Source organism: Lynx rufus, unplaced genomic scaffold (genome assembly GCF_022079265.1).
Source record: "Lynx rufus isolate CCGP_SWC_20201006 ecotype Redwood Valley unplaced genomic scaffold, mLynRuf1.p SCAF_1, whole genome shotgun sequence".
NCBI classification, from domain to species: Eukaryota; Metazoa; Chordata; class Mammalia; order Carnivora; family Felidae; genus Lynx; species Lynx rufus.
In genome coordinates, this window is record NW_025814823.1 from 235,977,876 (window position 1) to 235,996,891 (window position 19,016).

The following is a 19,016-nucleotide window of genomic DNA, read 5'->3' on the forward strand; positions in this document are numbered from 1 at the left end:
ACACCCGCCCCGGGACAGGCACAGGCACGGGGAACGCCTACACTCGCAGCAGACAGACTCTAATAAGAAAGGCACATGCCCTCGAGGTTGCACAAATGAAACTTGGCTTTTCTGCCCATGTAACCAGGAACAAGAAGTTGCCAGTATTCCGGGCAGGAGACAAATGCGCCTCACATCACGGAGGAAGACAAAACAACTTTTTACATTAAGATCTACTTCCCCAAGTCAACTGTTAAAATAACGATCCACAAGCACTACCAATAGTTGATTCCTCTGTGTTTTGTCATAGACAGTCTTCCTTCACAGACTAAATAAATAGCTGATGTGAATTTGTTTCTCCTTTTACAGCACAAGTAAAAACAGCCAAGGGTTACTGAGCGCTTAGCACACGTACTGCGCTAAGAGCTTTCACGTGCATTCCCTCGACACACGCTCGCTCTCTGTTTACCCCCAAATAACCACATGGATGCCCAGCGGGATGTTCCGCATCCCCCTCCCAGCTCGTCCCACGGGAGCATCAGTGATGCGGGTGCCTCCTGGGGTCCCCTCCTCTTCCTCTCCCGCTCCGTGGGCCGCGGCAGGGCCGGCCTCAGTGTGCCAGCGCCAGCCGCGTGGGAGATCTGAACCAGCTTGCTGGCTGCACGGCCCACGCCTTTCCGCAAGCTGCCGAGTGCACTTCTAATCCTGGCCGACCCCGTCCACTCCGTCGAAGTGACGCACACAGCTGGGGCCGGGTAGTACAAGCTGCGGGACCCCGCGTGACATCGGGCCTCGGTTATCTGCGGGGGATGTTAGGAATCTCCCAGCAGGAAAGCATGGCATTCGTCTTACGGCCAAGCTTAGGACTGTCTCCAAAAGCCTTCTCCTTCGGAGAAAACTACACACACTCGAACACATGAGACGTAAACCCAAGAGCCAGACGGATGGGGGGCCTTTGGATGTTGGGTAGATGACTCTGGGGGGACCTCACCATGTTTCTACCTGCTGTTTCCACACCCCGGTTCTAACTTTCCCTCGACCGGTCCATTTGCTCGGAACTTTGCCTTCTCTGTCAGCACACAAGGTCCTTGACAGAACTTACTTAATAGATTTTACCTAAGTTAAGCACAGAAGACATCAGAGAATATAGAGACGGTTTGAATGCAAATCCCTCAAAACCAGAAAGACAAACCGCAGGGAAGCACAGGAGGCCCAGCGAGAAAACCAGCGGGCTGCACAGGTGACTTACAGGAAAAACGAGGGACCTTCTAACCCGTGTAGACGCTCCAGCCTCTCCTGCTTCCGGGTCTGAGCCCTGCATGGGTTACAGACGCAGAGAGGTCTGTTCTGGGGTCCCCACTATCAGTTCACAACTGAGTTAGGTGCTGCTTAAAATCACCAAGCTGGCAGCCGGGCGCTGGTGACTTAGTCCCGGGCTGGGTGTTTTCTCGACGTCGCTTCTAGACAAGCCTCACCGGACAGACAGGCAGGCAGGCTGGACGGCAGGAGGGTGAACCGCTCGCGGACGTGCGGGGCGACGGCACACGTGCTCTAACCATCCCCAGTTCTCTGGGGCTCTAGACTCGGACGAGTCTGCTTCCACAAGTAACTACAAAGGTTGGTTTCTCCTGCACCTGAAAATGACACACGCACACTTCTCTTGGTCTACGTGAAGGGGATTCCTCTACGGCTAACCTCCTAGCAGCTAACCAGCTGCTTTTGGGCGCCCCACATCAGTTCTTGCCCCAGCAAGAACTCAGCACGATATCGTAAGAGACCCTCAGTGCACACGGCAACACCTCTAAACATCCATATCTGCACACGACGACGTGTTGATCCAGGATCTAAGGTCACAGTGACGTCAACGCTGGGTCACCTGCAACACAGGTGCAGAACCGGCTGTGCGGGAAGGAAGAAGGAGTCAAGTTTGCGCACCAACTCGACAGGAGGCTGCAGGAACCCTGGCTATCCAGCCCTCTGTTTCCTTTGGCCAGGATGATCATGTTTTCTAAGTTTATTAATTTATTTGGAGAGAGAGGGAGAAAGAGAAGAGAGTGTGTGTGCATGAGCAGGGGAGGGGCAGAGAGAGAGAGAGAGAGAGGAGAGAGAGAATCCCAAGCAGGCTCTGTGCTGTCAGCGCAGAGCCCAGCATGAGGTTTGAACTCACAAACCACGAGATCACGGCCTGAGCTGAAACTAAGAGTCGGATGCTCAACCCACTGAGCTCCCCAGGTGCCCCCGTATCCTGTATGGCTGTTTCTGCAGCCAATGGTGCCCAGCTGGTGCCAGCCTCCCTCTGCCAACCTCAAGACTCTTCTCCGAGACTATGCAGGACTTTGTGCACTTGGTACGTCACCTCGGACACAGAGCCCGCAGTGAGTGTCCAGCTCAGTACACGCATGGGGTGCACGGGCCGGCTGAGGGATATGAAACGGGTACCAAGGTGTGTGGCCATCCCAAAAGCCTGCGCAGTCCCAGGAAGGATCCCCGGGTGGGCGCCCGGTGCACTGGGGGTGACGGGTCCCAGGCGCCAGAGTCCTCGCGTACATTTCGACCAGCGTGTCTCCCCACCGCGGGCCGTGGGGTGGGGAGCTGAGGCAGCCGGGAGGCTTTGCGAGGTGGCGGGTCCCCAGCCCCCGGGGTTCCCCCCTCGCCGTGGTGGGAGAAAAGCTGCCGACCTCTCAGATGCGGATAAGCCAACCCCGTCTCCATCCGGAGCCAGTGACCGGGGACCCGGACAGCTCAGAGACAGAGGGAGGTGACGCCTCTCTCCCTCTTGTGTGTCCCTGTCTCCCGGAAAAGCATCGTGCTTCTGAGACACCTCTCAGCAAACCTGCAATCAGTTTGCCAGTGGCTGGACATCTTTAAGATCGAGGTGTTTGACATGATCTTGGGCCGATTTTAGGGCCGTCGGCTGCGCGGAGAACCCAGCTGTGGTCAGACGCCCGTTGTGTTACTCAGAGGATTTTCACAGCCCCTCTGGGACATGCCCCCCATAAAGCTGAGGGGACCGAGCACCAGAGAGGTGAAGGGTGCGCCCAGGGTGTGACAGCTGGCGGCAGGGCCGGGCCGTGGCCCCTCGCGGGGGTCCTGCCACTCGCGGGGTCCTGTCTCGGGGCAACGGTGCTGGGGGGGGGACGGGGAGCCAGAGCCCCCCCTGGCTTTCTCAGCTCAGTCTCGCACGCGTGCATGTGTCTGTGCAAACACACGCGTGTACACGTGCGCCCTGCAGCCGTCCACACTGCCCCGCACCACCTGGCCGGCCCGTGAACGGGTCCCTCCGACACGTTTCACGCGGTAGGGCAAAGCAGACCGGAGCAAAAGGCCCGGAGGCGGAGAGGGAAAACGCTGCTGTCGCCACGGAACACGATCGCTCCTGCCGGCCCGCAGTGATTGCGGTAAAAGTCAAGCCAACGGGACGCTGTCGCGAGAACTCCCACTTCCATTCCCAGGAGCCTCGGGACCACTTCCCGCCAAACATACCCGTTCAGGAAGGTCTGGGTGCTTCTGCCTCTTGGCCGTTCCAGATGCCGTGACAGCACGTGGCACTTCCATTCTCTAGACTCAGGCGCGCCAGAGGCTCGCCAAGTATATTCGCAAACCTGCGAGACCTGTCTGGGCGACCACAGCCGTTCTTACCTGGGAGGACAGGCGGACACTTTGCAGGAGACCACCCCTGTGACGGGTCGGGTGTGGGGATTGCAGAGAGACGTATTCACTGGAAACCTCAGGTCTCTGTAGCAGCCTTCTCTGGTGGTCATGTGTCCTGCGGGAAAGAGCGCAGCGCAGAACAAAGACTGAGACATGTGCCCCGCGGTAAAACACAGACAAAGAGCTAATGAAAGCTCTTTTGAAAAAGCGTCTACCATATGGGCATGTCTTTAGGTTCATAACCAATTAGCCAACTACTGACCTACTAGGACTTTCCTGTCTTTGTCATTTTTATTAGTAAATTCCGTCAGTTCCAAGCCGTGCAGATTGCCCTCCTAGCTCTGAACATCGTTAAAGGCGACACGTGTCGTGTAATTGGTGCCAACAGACATTGGATGAAACATACCAGTTCTCTTCTGTTGTGTCCAGAGTTGGGAACACCGCCCACTTCTCCAAAGAAACACAGTATGCCTGGCTTGTGTTTCACTCGAGAAGCAATCGGTAAGAAACCAGAAATGTAGACAAAACAACACACAAAGCTGTTTATCGCCAGAGAACTCAGAGTTCAACATTGCCATGGTGGTAAGCTGACTAGAGACGTTTTCACAATCGTGACTAATGTGTTGTATCGAATGAGGTTAATGGAAACGACTGAAATGAAAGCTCGTTTAATTCTCAGCCCCCACTTACATCCCCAGGGCTGATTATGGCTTTGAAGACATGCCCAAATTTGTCCAATATTTCAATTCATTAAATTTACCAAAAAAGTGCTATTCTTTACATGATGCACCTAGGAGAGTCAAACTCAGAATGTTGGTTTGCCAACAAGAAGAATGTTGGGTAGAGAAGGAAATGGAGGGTCAGCGTTTAACGGGCACATTGTCTGTTTGGGAAGATGAAAAAGATATGGACACGGACAGACGCGATGTCTGGACAGCAGTGTGAACGTACTTAACGCCACGGACATGTACGCTCAACAACGGTCACACGGTGAATTTTCCGTGAGTCTATTTTACCACCACACGAAGAGAACTCTAACTAGAGACCCATTTTGAAGGAGGATATTAAAGAGTTCATCCAATGGAGAGAAAAATAAAGAGAAAGAACCACACTAGTACTGATGAAAAATTAACGCAATGCAATCTATTAAGTTCTAGAAATGATGTGGCCCCTCTGGCCCCCTGGTCTGCCGCCCCGGCACAACTCAGAGCGCCCTCCTGTACCCAACTTGATCCCCCCGCCAGGCAAGGAAAAGACCAAAGGAGTGGTGTCAGGGAGGAAACAGCGGGTTACGGACCCAGGCACAGCCATCGCTCACGCTAGGGGCCGTGGGAAGACGAATTCTTCTTTACTCAAGGAAAACTAAACGTCTCTAAAATACACACTTGACATTTTGGCTTCGCTTTGAAAGAAGGAATGAGACAAGTCAATGTCTTCAATGCAGAAAGGTACACTCTCTGGGGAACTGGTTTTCTTCAGTAGCCAGGGGAGGAGAGGAGTCCCTGGGTCTAACGGAACCACCACGCAAGCTCGTGTGTCTGAGCCCCAAACTACCCACTTCCTGGGGCCAAAGCCCGGAAGGTGCTGCTGTAAGACCACAGGTGGTGGTTTCACAGGACCCATGCAGTTTTATAAAAGTTTTCAGTTCTCTGCTAACTTTTCACAATCATATTTCTAATCAAGCTGTGTAGTTTCTATTTGGTGCTCCCTGATGTAAATTTTGCAATTATTCCTATTTTTTAAAATGTCTATTTATATTTGAGAGAGAGAGAGAGAGAGAGAGCGAGCAGAGGAGGGGCAGAGAGGGACACACAGAATCCCAAGCAGGCTCCAGGCTCCGAGCTGTCAGCACAGAACCGACGCGGGGCTTGAACTCACGGACCATGAGATCCTGACCAGAGCCAAAGTCAGACGCTCAACAGACTGAGCCACCCAGGCGCCCCCTGATAGAAAATCTTATATATCAGTCGCTCCTCACACATCTAAGCCAGCTGTTTCTGCCCACACGTCCTGTCCCTGTACTTTAATAAAAATAACTGTTGGTACCGAAGACGTCTCAAGAACTGTACCTTGGCCGTGGCTCCGAACCCAACACCTGACCCCATCACGGGCACCTGCAGATGACAGACGCAGCGCTCCAAAACGCGAACTTGGCGTTGGACTCCACCTCAGAAGGAAGTGTGTCCCACGCTGTCCCACAGCGTCCTTGAGACAGTGACAGGCGGCCGTGTGTCCTGTCACTGTGTCACACGCGGCCCAGATGCAGACACACAGACACTGGCATGCCTTCTCAAGACCTTGCAGGGGTGTGTCCATCCCCTCAGGAGGGAAGAGCATAGGATCCACTTCTGTTTCCCTGTGAGTGTTCCCGGGGGAGGGTCGTGCCCCCTGTCACCTCTGGCCTAAGGTCCCCCAGCTGCCTGCTGGACACACGGACCAGGCTGCTGAACAAATACACAAACACAGACCCATCCTTGCAAAGCAGGCTTCCTGAAACTCCACCTGCCCGGGACCCGGGGTCTCCCGTGTGGTCAGTGGGGTCAGCCTCGTAGCCCCCGACTCCACGCCTTCCTCCAGGATTCCTCCTCCAAGTCCAATGTCAAACACATCCCAAGGATCTTTCCTTTTAAACAAACACACTCTCATGCCGCTAGCAGATCAGAAGCCACTTTTCTTGTTTTAAACTCGAGGCTTCCTGGCCCCGCCCTCCCAGTCGCTCTGTGTCCTTCGGCGGTGACCCCCCTGCTCCTCTGATTACAAAGCCGGTCCCCAGGCTGTCTCCTCTCTCCCTGGAATTCGTCCTCCACTGCCATCCCCTCGGCACACATGGCAGATTTCTTCTCCCCTTAAATGAGACCCAAATACCCGTTCCTCTGGAGTCCTTTGGTCAGCGGCTCCTGGGCTTGAGTGGGCATCAGAACCCTCTTGGACTTGACACACAGAGTTCCTGATTCAGCAGGTCTGGGGTGGGGACTGAGGATTACGTTTGGCTGCTGCTGGTAACAGGGACCACACTTTGAGAACCACCGCTCTAGGCAAAATCAGAAGCCAGGACCTTTGGGTCTGGGGCTACAGGGGTGCGAGAGAGTAAGAAGTCAGCGTTGGGTTTTTGTCTCCTCCTGGCACAAGGCTCCTAAAGCCCTTAAGAACTCCTGAGCTATAAGAGTACCTTTTGTATGCTAATGAGTGACTGGAGGCTGGGGCCCTGGGGAGCTCAGGATGGGGCTGGTCTCCTGAAAGATCCAGAGAGGAATAAAGGATTAGAACTTTCAACCCCACCTCTACCCTCCAGGGAAGGGAGAGGGGCTGGAGATTGAGTTCATCAGCCACAGCCAGCGATTTAATCAACTGGGGCTATGTTACAAAATCTCCACGGAAACCCTAAACCACGGGGCTCAGAGAGCTTCTGGGTGGTGAGCACATCAGCATTCTGAGAGGGTAGCACACCCCAAGTCCACAGGGACAGAAGCTGCACCATGAGAGACCCTTAGAGAAGTCTCCCTCTACCCTGTCCTCTGGTCCTTCACTCCTTTCCCTTCTAATAAATCAGTGCTCATGAGGACAGATGAACAAACCCGGAAAGGAGGGATCATGGGAACCCCCAACTTTGTAGCCACGCAACACAGAAGTGGGGGTACCCCGGGCACCCAGTACTTGCGACTGGTGTTTGAAGGGGAAACAGCCTCCTGGGACTGAGCCCTTAACCCTCTAGAATCTGAGAGACTCCAGGTAGGTGGTGTCAGAACTGAACTGTAGGCATCCCGTTGGCTGCTGGAAAGTTGGTGGTTGTTCGTAACAAAGACTTGGCGACCCACTTGGTGTCAGAAGAGTGAGTAAAGACAGTCCGGACGAGGCTAGCTCAGGCTTGCGCTCATCTGTCCTGGCGAATGGTAACAGTGACCCTCTCGCTCTCAAAGCACGCAGGTGTGGGCAAGACACACGGTGCGTCCAAGGACAAGTTCAGTTAGGATGTACGTGTCATCCCTTGGGGCGTCTTTCTGGAGGGCAGAGAGCATGGGCCGCCTGGCTCTCTAATCCCCGTAGCGTGTGTGGGTCAGTCTGTCCCCGCGCTACCAGGACGGGCCAATTTCATTATATTCGGTAGCTTCTAAGATCAGACATGTTAATAGTGGGGGAGCTAATGTTTGGCCAAAACATCATCAAAGTACAGGTGTTTTCCCTTCTTTATACATGACTTAGGATGAGCTGGGCACCGTGTGGATGACTCACCTGTATACCAATGCAGAGACGAAATATGAGTCAATGTTTTATGAACCTGCTTTTCCACTTGCTAACAAGGAATAACAAACTATACAATTAGAAAAAAGAAACAAACGTGTGTTTAAGCTGTTCTGCAAAGAATCTTGGGGACTCCCGAAATTAAGCCCGTTTATCATAATGATCCAATTTGTACGAGGCCACACTGAGCAACAGTACAATTTCCTGAAACTGCTAAGAGTTTGTGCCCTAAAGAAAAGAGAAGGAAAACTAATCTTTTCTCTCCATTTATGTGTCGATTTGAAAGGGTACTGTTTTATTCTTTAACCAAGCTCCTATGACTTTTTAGGAGGTGTGGCTCTATAAATAACAGCTTCAGTTTCATTTCCTGTTTTGAAATTAAAGATGTGAAATTCTGCTTCTGCTCAAGTCTCAACAAACCATCAGGCCTTAATGGCCACTGTTGGTTCCGGGCAAGTTATGGGCTCTTGATCAAGCAAATACGAAATTTGGTTCTACTTTGAAACAGAAAAAGAAGTTTACTTGATTAAAGTGATTCTTTTTCTTTTTTATTGCACACATTTATTTGGCTTCACCCCGGACCTCCTCATGTCTGCCAAGTCCCAAGGCTCTTACCTGTGAACTGGGTAAGGGGGAAATCTGGAGCTAGGAATTCCTGAAATAATTTAGGAATGCACTCAATATATGTATATGTGTAACCCAAAGGAAAGTCTGATGCATGTGCACCTTCCAACTCTGCCAGTTATTTTCTTAGCTAGTGATTTTGGAGGCTTTCCTTTGTCTTAGCGGGGCACCGCTGGCCTGTAGGGCAACAGCATTATCTGCTGGGAAGTATGGCGGCACCCATCGTAAGACTCGCGGCAAGACCCCGGATCCTGCCCACTAAGTGCCAGGAGCACTCACTCTCTAACATCGTGGCGATCACGCCTGCACACATTTCCAAGTGCCCCTTACAAGGGGGAGTGCACGTTTGCATTGACGACCCTGTAGAACATAAGCGGATAAGGAAGAAAAGTCTATGATTAGGAAAAGAAAGGGGGAATGCAACCCATTGCCTTGACCATTTTAGCAGTTCATAGAAATAGATCAAAATGGGAGGGTGAATGACGTAGGCTCAAAACAATTCATTTAAGAAAAGAACAATGAGGAACAGGCTATAAAGCAGAATTCACGGGATGCAGCTAAAAGTAATACTCCGAGGACCATTCATAGCCTTAAATGCTCACACCAATAACCAAGACCAGAAACACAAGAAGGTAATGTCGAATGAGGATGTGAGAAAAAGAGGGTAGCCCGAGCAAGTACAAAGAGTTGATCTAGATTGAAATGGAAATCGATGTATTAGAAAATGAACAGATGTCAAAATACTTGATGCAAACATGGGCAAACAAGTTATAAAAGGGAAAATGGAAAATCCAAGAGCTGATTTGGGGGGCGGGTTGTACTTGCTTGTCCGTGAGGCTCTGGGTTAGATTCCCACCGATGCAGGGAGCAGAAGAGAGTTATGGCTCGTCCCTACTCCCTGGCAGCAGCAGGCACAGGTACGGGCCCTGGCAGTCATGAGGTTTGCAGCAGTGCAGGCACTTTCCTGGGAATCATCTGCGCCGAGGCTGGCTTGGCTCTGATCATCATGGGTGATTTCTGGAATGCTCCACAACCTCCTGATTCTTTAATAGCCAGAGTGAGAACTAATGGTGTCTTTCTCTCTGACCTTTACTCCTCCACCCTTTCCAGCTATTTTGTAAGCAAACGATCTTTTATATTAAATACCTTCCTATGTAACATGCCTAGAAAAGTTTCTGTTTTCCTGGCTCACCTGTCACTGATACGCCAGCCTAATGAAGAAAATAAGGAACAAGCACAAATATGCAAGACACGAAATGAGAATAAGAAAATATGCACACTTAGAAGAAGTGAAGGCAACTTAATGAGGGCACTTTGGTCAAATTTGTAAACACAGCATTTACAATATTGCAGAAAAAGCTGGTTTTCTTAATGAGCAAAACTAACTCCAGAAGAGAGCAATAGTCTATGCAGTCTAATTACCACACACAGTACAAAACTGTATTGAAGACCTCATTCCTGAAAATATAACAGACTCAGACGCTTCAAATAGATTCTACCAAAAGTAAAAGAAGAGAGAATTTCAATGCCAGCTAAATCATGCCAGAGCATAAAAAAATAAGAAAGGTTTCCAACATTAAAAAAGTGCCTTTTAGCACACAAAAGAAAATTGCAGCCCCATGATACTTAGTGATATTAATGCAAAAAAGGAAAATCAGTCGGGAGGACAGAATCAAGTAGCACACTGAAAAAAATAGAAGCTACGTCACCAGCTGTTGTTTCATAGTAGGAATGTCAGGATGGCTCAATATTAGGAAAAGCAGTTTTTTATTTTTATTATTTACATAAGAGAGAGGGGTGGGGAGGGGCAGAGAGAGAGGGAGACACAGAATCCGAAGCAGGCTCCAGGCTCTGAGCCGTCAGCACAGAGCCTGACGCGGGGCTCGAACCCATGAACTGTGAGATCGTGACCTGAGCCAAAGTCAGATGCTCAACCTACTGAGCCACCCAGGCGCCCCTTTAATTTCTTAATTTTAACAGATTGAGAACAAACATAAACTGCCCCATATATGTAATAACGTTTAGCACGTGACAAACTTACCCTCCATTTTGAAAAAAAAGGTTAATAAAATAGGCAGCAGGTGAATATTTATTCTCATCAATATTTTGTGTATTTGTATGAGTTTCTGTGTATATCTATGTTTCTAGATAGATATGGATAGAGATGTTTGTATGTTTGTTCAAGCTGAGAAGCCAACATTATGGGAAACAGTGGAAAATTTCCCGTTAAGGGATGGAATAAAAAAGAACTTTACTCATGACCCCTGGAGTTAAGATGATTTTGGAGACGCTGGCTCATACAGTTAGACCAGCAGACGGGATATGAACATTACATCGGGGGAGCAGCTTCAGGAGGTATGATTATGTATCTAGAGAACTGACGGAGACAGAGAGAGAGAGGGGGTGACCGCGGGTTGGTGGGTAACCAGGGAAGATACAGCGAGGGACCCAGGCTGAGCTGAGATAGGGCACAGCCGCCCGTGGGAGGAATAGGCACCACGGCTGAGATGGCCTAAATCTGTTCCTGGGGGGGTGGGGGCCATCCCGGGGACCGTCCAGCAGGATGTTCCCAGGACCAGACCCACGGGGGCGCAGAGCTGCGCAGCGGAAGACGGCAAGGCCCCCGTGGAGAAAGTCAAGAGGGAACCTGGGGGAGAAGGGATCTGCTGCTTGCACGATGGTGAGCAAGTGTCAGGAAGGAATGTGTTTGCAGAGGCAGGAGGCCCAAGGCCCTGGGGGGTGGTTGTGGGGAGAGGGGGGATGCAGGATCCCCCTTCTGCAGGATGCCTGAGCACGTTTAGGGACCAGAAGGGGGGAGACACAGAAGGAGAGGAAGGGCCTGTCTGGTGGCGGCGAGGAATGCGGGTGACAAGGTGCAGGCTGTCGGCGGAGCATCAGCTTTGGAAGGAGGAGCACGTCCTCTGGATCAAAGACAGGACTGAGCAAGGGGGACCCGTGGCCTGGTGGGGACAAGCGGGGCTGACATTCAGCCTCCCTGCGGAGGGGACCCGAGCTGCACGGGGACAGGGACGCACAGAGAAACCACAGAGCCCATCACGCCATCTGCCACCCCGGGCCCGGCTTCCAGCTTGCTTCCGAGGGCAGGTGAAGTGCAGCCACAAAGACCAGGAGGTCTGGGACCGCGGGAGCAGGGACTCAGCTCTCCGGACACGGAAAGCACGTGGGCAGAGATGCTAACGGCCCGACTCTGGGCGTTGTCCAGGAAAGTTCTTGCCTGTAATCCTCCCCCCTCACCATCCACTCAACCCGTCTTAAGTCCCCTCCCAGAGAGCATCAAGCTGACCTCTGGCCATCACAGTCCCTGGTGGGCAACCTTCTGCTGCCACTTACTGGATCACTGCAGCGTTCACTGAAGTCCCTGTTCTTTCAGAGCCGGCTCTGCCCAGGGAAGCGGATTCCCCTGCGACTCCTGAGCGCGAGCGGTTCCGGCCGTGCCTCTGACGGCTGCCTGGGGCTCCGGGCAGGGGCCTGGCCACTGGGCTTTCCATACAACGTTAGGAGAGAAGTCCCCTCACAGAGACACAACAGCAGGGACTCCCTGCATGGGTTCTGAACTGTCGTGTGCTTCAAGAACACCGGGGGCGTCGCAGAGGTCGTCTGCGGTCCCTCTGCGCCCTAGGGCTCCGGTTCCAGCAGGTGTGGGGCGGGCCCAAGGATCTGCATTGAACAAGTTCTCCAGTGAAGCCGAGGCTGCTGGCCTGGGGCCCCGCAATGCCCACAGCACCTCAGACACTCTTCCAGAAGATCTCCCCTACCGTCGTCTTACTCTGGTAGGCAGCCGGACCCGAGGGTGAAATCACCTCCCTGCTCCATATAGGTGCTCACAAGCAAAAAAGACTCCGTGTGTGTGCGTGTGTGTGTGTGTGTTCTCTGCCCAAATCAAGGCGTCTCAGACTTTAGGAACTATGCCTTCAGGATACCCACCAAAACATGGAGCCTAACTTTGTAATCACTAAGGAATCTGGGGGGTCTGGAAGGATTCGTTGTTACAGTGTGTTTACATTCATTGTTACAAGCATCACCAACGATGCTTGAGTGAACTGGCTCCAGAATCTGAATGGCCACATTAAAAATGGGCTGTTCACTCAATACCTAGGAAAGGCCTCTGCAAGATGACGGATACGAACAGCGTGGACCTGGGAGGAGGTCACCATAAAGTCTGGAGAAGGGTGCACGCAGGGAGGGCGCACGTGGGAAAGACATGGGATGGGATGCACGAAAATGCTCGCGATGACCTTGGGTCAGAGAGTGGTCTGTTTGCAACATTTGTAGTGAAAACTAATCACAACATCTACAAATTTGGGCCTTCAGGAAAACAGACATCTGTCTTGCTGACGTCACAGACACTGGGAAGCGGAAGGTGGGGGCGGGACGGCCCTGACCTCCCCGGCGACCTCACCTGACCTCCTATTAGCCCACAGCCTGTCCCCCCACCTGCCCTGCTTCTCCCTCCCTCTCCTGCTCACTCTCCCCTGGAAGGCTCTGCATCGAAAGCCTAAAAAGGGGTGCCCGAGGGCGGGAGGACACAGGCCGAGCAGAGAGCCGACTGTCTGGTTTGTCTTTGATCCGTCTTACAATTGTTGACTGACACAGTGACACAGAAAACCGAACCAGAAAGCAGGACAGGGGCCCCATAAAACACACACCTGTGGGGGCGCCTGGGTGGCGCAGTCGGTTAAGCGTCCGACATCAGCCAGGTCACGATCTCGCGGTCCGGGAGTTCGAGCCCCGCGTCGGGCTCTGGGCTGATGGCTCAGAGCCTGGAGCCTGTTTCCGATTCTGTGTCTCCCTCTCTCTCTGCCCCTCCCCCGTTCATGCTCTGTCTCTCTCTGTCCCAAAAATAAATAAACGTTGAAAAAAAACAAAAAAAAACAAAAAAAACACACACCTGTGTACTTGTGCACACGTGCACACACCCACGCACACACGGAAATTCCCACCTCAGCAGAGGGGAGAGAGGAGGGCAGACTCCCAGTCCGCCCCCCTCCGCACCGGGGCTCCGCTCCCCGGGCTGGGCCCAGACTGCACCCCTGAACCCCTAGGGAGCGGCCAGGCGTCACAGGGCCCATGGCCTGGCTGCTTGGGACCAAGCTTAGATTATGTTCTAAGAAACTGCTTTTCACAGTTAAGCCAGACGTACAGAGAATCACAGGAGATGAGGTTTTTGTTCTGCCCAAAGACCTGAAAGTCTGTGCCCACAGGCTTGGCTAAGAACAGTCCCATTTCCTCTCTCGACCCTGACTGTTTGCCTTAATTTCTGTATGGAGCCTATCAGATCCTTCAGCACTTCCCCCCCAGCGCGCTCTCAAAGTCCTGCCCGCTCCTCTGGTGTCAACCCACTGAGGTCACCGGTGTGTCCCCATCGGTAACCTCACCCGCAGGAAACACGGCAAGACGTACATATTCAGCAAAATAGAAGAGCCCCATGTCTGTACCGCGTCTATGTGTTTTCTCAAAAGGCCTTCTTGGGTTCGTAATCAGAGACTTGTGGTCACCTTAAGCGGATGATTGGCGGACTCAAGATCTCGGGCAGTGCGTTCTTTGGGTAAAGGCCGGTGTCACAGAATGGGACACGGCCAAGGACAGATGCCAGCCGGGAGGACAAAGGGAAGACAGACCTCCCACACGGAAGAGATTTCGGAGTACCAAACAGTGACAGTTTGGGCATTAGCGGGGGGCGAGCGGCGTCACGTCGGGAGGCCCAGGCTTCCCATGACCACAGGGTGACGTGCTGCTCTACAATCCTGGGCGCTGCGACAGAGCCCGGCCCAGCGACCTGAGTCAGCAGCGGGGAGGCTGAGAAATCAGAAGATATTTACAAGATGCCTCTCTGCATCTTCCTTAAAATGCTACATCCAACAAACTAAGCCATCTGTTACCCAAACTGAAGCTTCCGGGCGGTACCTCGTGCTCTCCATTCACACCACTTGCCCCTACGCTGCCTCAACGTTCTGCCCCTTGGCCTTTGTCACACCACAGCTGGAAAATGGTGAGCGGTGCTTTGACCCCTCAGCTGTAGCACTTATAAGCATACACGCCCGTGCACACACTTCTCCAAGGTTCCGCGAGCCCTCACGCAGCCCCCCCCTCACGTGTGTCCAGAAACTTTGAAGATGGTACCATCATGCAAAATAGGGAGGAATGTGTTCAGCATCCCTGCCCTGGGGCCACATGGGTAACAAGATCATTAAGTAACTCCCTCTTGCTTCGAGAGTTTTCTAACTGGCACTGTCCCGTTTCTGAGGCGGACCGTAACGTTAACAGAAAAGATAGGACCTGACATTTAGTTGGCTGGCCGAGGTGTTAAGAGCTTTACAGGTATTATCTCATTTAATCCTTGAACCCTAGACGGTAGATTACATCATTATCCTCATTTTATAGATGGGCTCCCCAAGGCGTAAAAGGCTTAAGTGGCTCGTAAGATCGCGGGTTTCTAAGAGGCACGGCCTCCTCTCCACTCCTGGCGGTCCGGTCAAAAGCATCACGCTGTATGTTACAGCTCACCTAGGCACCACGGGTCACCTACTCACACGGTCCTTTCCTCCACTGTAAGATACGCACGGAGATATTTTAACCTCTGCTTTGGTTTTTGTTTGAGGCAGAAGGAGATTCATAACATTTTCTGTTTTAGAACGCTTCATACACGGAGAACAATTTTCTAAACTATATTTCACGGCCCGCCGAGTAAAGGCCTGGAACAGGGGAACTCGGATTCTGAACGATGAAACTCACATCCGGGTACTGCTTCCTTCTTTGTGTCCAGAAGCAAGAGGGAGGGGACGGGAGCCCCGGGGAAGCTTCTGGCCGTGGCGGCGTGGAGGGCACCTGTCTCTGGGTAACAGCGGGTGACCCCGTACCACCCTTTCCAAACACGGCCCTCACATATAAATCGAAAACGGTGTCGAGATCCTGCATTTGTCCCCTTGACAAATATGCCCGCGGTGGCTGCCATGGTACAATGTTCGACCCCAGGACACGACAGCTAATAAAAAGCAGCAAAGGCCACTAATCGACCACCACCCAAGACTGCGCCAACGCTGTCACAGAACCCAAACACAGAGGAGGCAGCAGAGAACAAAATCAGACATACGCCCAGGTCAGGTGTTACGGGGCCACGAACATCCGGGCCACGGGAAGTGAGAGTGGCGCTGGTCTGGGGTGGTGGGGACCACCACCAGCTGCCCGGGGGCGTCTTGGGGCTCCTCACTGGTGAGTGAACACGGCAGACACACGCTCAGGACTCAGGCAGGTAAAACCAGGGGACGGAGTCCCTTCCTCAGGCCCAAGGAAAAGTTCAGAACGTGAGAAAACTCACAGGGAAGAAAGCGGTGCGGAAGAGAATCAAGACCAAAGAGAAACAAACCAAGGCGATGGTCGATTCAGGAGGAATGTTGGAAGGATGAGATGGGGGCACGCAGACGTCTTTCCGCTTCAGGACACTTGCCCCTTTCCACGCGGCCGAGGCGCCCAGATCCTGGGCATTCTGCGCAGATTAACTCGAGAGATTAGATGAAATTATCCGATCAATCCGCTATGGCCATTCACCTCCACGTCTGCCTCCACCTGATGTCTGGCCGCTGTTTCCCCATGATTAAATCAGATCATGAGTAAAGGAGCAAAGAAAAGGCAGGTTGAGGGGGCTGCTGGCTACGCCGTCGACGGTATCCGCACGCCCCAGCCTGTAGGCTGCGGGGGCTCACCGTCCCCAGGGGCAACGTAAAACATTACGGGCCAGGTGCCTATCGGGTGGCTCAGGGATGCCCAAATCCTAGACTATTAAAACGGAAACGGCACGACTCAGCCACACATCAAATGCACTTGCAGATGGCAGGAACGCTCCAGCTCTTAATGTGAAATGTATTTCCCCAGCCCGTATAAATGAGAAGAGACATAAAAGTGAATTTAAATATTTCTTTCTTTGAGTGTTTTCAAATTTCTGAATATTCCGAGAAAATAAAAATATACGCAGACAGCCATATGCCCAATAGCATTTAGGGTTTCTGGGTTCTGTTTTTACAGCAGGTTATAGATAATTGTGTTTCAGGCAAGCTTCCTGTAGAAAGGGGTCTCCTCAACCACGTAGCTGAACGCTTACTTTTTTATTTTTATTTTTTTTAATGTTTATTTGTTCTTGAGAGAGAGAGAGACAGAGTATGAGTGGGGAGGGGCAGAGAGAGAGGGAGACACAGAATCGGAAGCAGGCTCCAGGCTCTGAGCTGTCACCAGAGTCCAATGAGGGGCTCAAACTCACGAACCACAAGATCGTGGCCTGAGCTGAAGTCAGATGCTTAACCGACTGAGCCACCCAGGCGCCCCCTGTAGCTGAGTATTTATTAAGACTCAGGCATTGGTTCTCTGATGGAGGGCACATCTGCTAAGCAATTTCTCAACAGTGCTTACAATCGCTCAACTACTTGTCAGAAAGAAAAATCACGTAGTACACAGGAATGCCAGGATCGAACTGGTCAATATTTTTAAATGATCCATATGAACAGGTAAGAGAGGAGGAGTATAGTGTTTAAAGGATACAGTAAGGAAATCGAAGAGAACCAGCCTCTAACTGTGGACAGCCCAAAGCTACCTCCTGCCCAGGGAAGGTGGTGACTTTTATGAGCACTGCACTCAGGCTTTACCTCTACCTTTACATGGAAACCGGCTCTGGCCAGCTCTCGGGAAATCATTTTTAAATCTTCACATTTTGCCAAAGTGTCTGGAAGGGGAGTACACCGTCTGAAAGACTATGATTTGATCAGACTATCTCCAAGTTTTCACTAATTCTAAGTGTAGGGTGAATTCCAGCTGGGGTCAAAAGCCCTATCCTTCTTTTATGAGGAAACAGAAACCGATCATCTAGGTAAAACTGTAGGAAACCTAAGGAAAACGAGAAGAGATTCCACAAATGAACGCACGCAGTCTCTGGGTCTCTGGGGAAGCATGCATCATATCTGCCGCTTGTGCTAGAGATTCATGGATGTGTCACGAATGAGCACTGAAGGTCCTTGAAATCAGAGGAGGGAGAAGGAAACCCGAGTGGGTGAATTCCTGGGATCTGCTCAGGGTCTAGATGATTCCCAGGTGTGCGTAGGTGACAGCTGTGCCTGGCACGGTCACACTGAGCATACGGTGTCCTAATGCGCCCCTGAGCCCCAAGGGTGGTGGTCGTGGTCATTTACGGATGGCCCTTTGACGTCCTCACGCGTCTATTCTGTTTCACAAGGAACTGGCCAGAATCTCCGATTTCCCTGATGCACTGACCTGTCCTAAACGGCATAGGGACATGCTGCTCCTCTTGCTGTTGGCAGTCAGGACCATCTTTCCGGTTCCAGGGCAGCAGGAATTGAAGCCCCACAGCAGGAGCAGGGTGGGCAGAGCCAGGCGTGACCATGTGACGGGAACGTGACCTTGGACGGACACTTGAACCCACCGCCCCTGATCTGGGAGGTGTGCCCAAACTGGGGAGCCTCTAGCAACAAGTAAGGATCCCTGCTTCCTGGCAAGGGATAAGCTACCCCATTTCACCTGGGCCCTTTGAGCACACTTGGAGACATGAGCGGGGGTGGACATCACAGCCCAACCCCCCGAGGAAGGTGCTCTCTCTCCAGGAAATTAATCAGGGTGTTGGATAAAGACACGGAGGCATTTTTATGAACTCGGTTCAAAGGTAACCCAATGCAGGGAGGAAAGAACGGGAACCATTTCACATTGGTCTCTGGGACCCAGAAGGCCAAGCTCAGCCTTTAGTTATAGTTTAAAAATACATATATACGCTTTTCTAAGATTCAGAGCATTCTAGCAAAGTAAGGATGGGGACGACGTCATCTGAAGCGGTTGCCGTGACAGGAGAGGGTGATGTCAGCCAATTGGCAGAGTAACTGGGTTGACAGCATGGGGGCCATCTCGGGGCGACCCAGGCTGCCCTGCTGCGACTGAGACGTTCAAGGTCAGCTGGACCCTCACTCCCTGTGCCTCGCTCTCCGGTCCTCTGCGCATTCAGACCTGCGCACACCTGAGTCCCTCCTCTCTCCAGATTGTTTGTGTTTTTGAGGACACGGCCAGCGTATATAATTTTTCTTTACAGACCTCTATCTTAGCATAACCCCTCACACATTTAAGGAGGAGGGGCTGGATTGAAGTCCTCCTTCCGTGGCTGGAGTGTGCGGATGCACCACAGTTCATCAGCTGCAACGCTAACTTTTCATGTGAGCTAACGATGATGTTACCGTTTCACTGTTCAACTCACAGACCAGGGGAATTAAGTAAGTCTCTGCATCTTTCCCCCCTGGCTTCAAGATGTTTGAGGCTCAGATCCGTGCCCACAAATGTTTGCTGACTCCACAAGTGAAGGAATAAACGAATGCTTTGACATCAATAAGACGGGGGCAAGGTTGCCAATGATCCCATTCCATTTTCTAGCCCTAATCACTAAACTAATGAAGCTTACTTGTACTATTGGTAGATGGTGAAGAGAATATTCTTGGAAAAGTATAAGAGAGGCTGGTTTA

The 19,016-nt window shown here is 52.0% G+C and overlaps 1 protein-coding gene across 1 annotated transcript in view; it reads right to left on the minus strand.

Moving 5' to 3' along the window:
- Nucleotides 1–19,016, minus strand: part of ADAMTS16 (ADAM metallopeptidase with thrombospondin type 1 motif 16) — a 160,176-nt gene that overhangs the window by 39,201 nt on the left and 101,959 nt on the right. Inside the window, 1 exon segment of the mRNA XM_047074474.1 lies at nt 3,619–3,745. Within this exon segment, the coding sequence (XP_046930430.1) occupies nt 3,619–3,745 (127 nt within the window).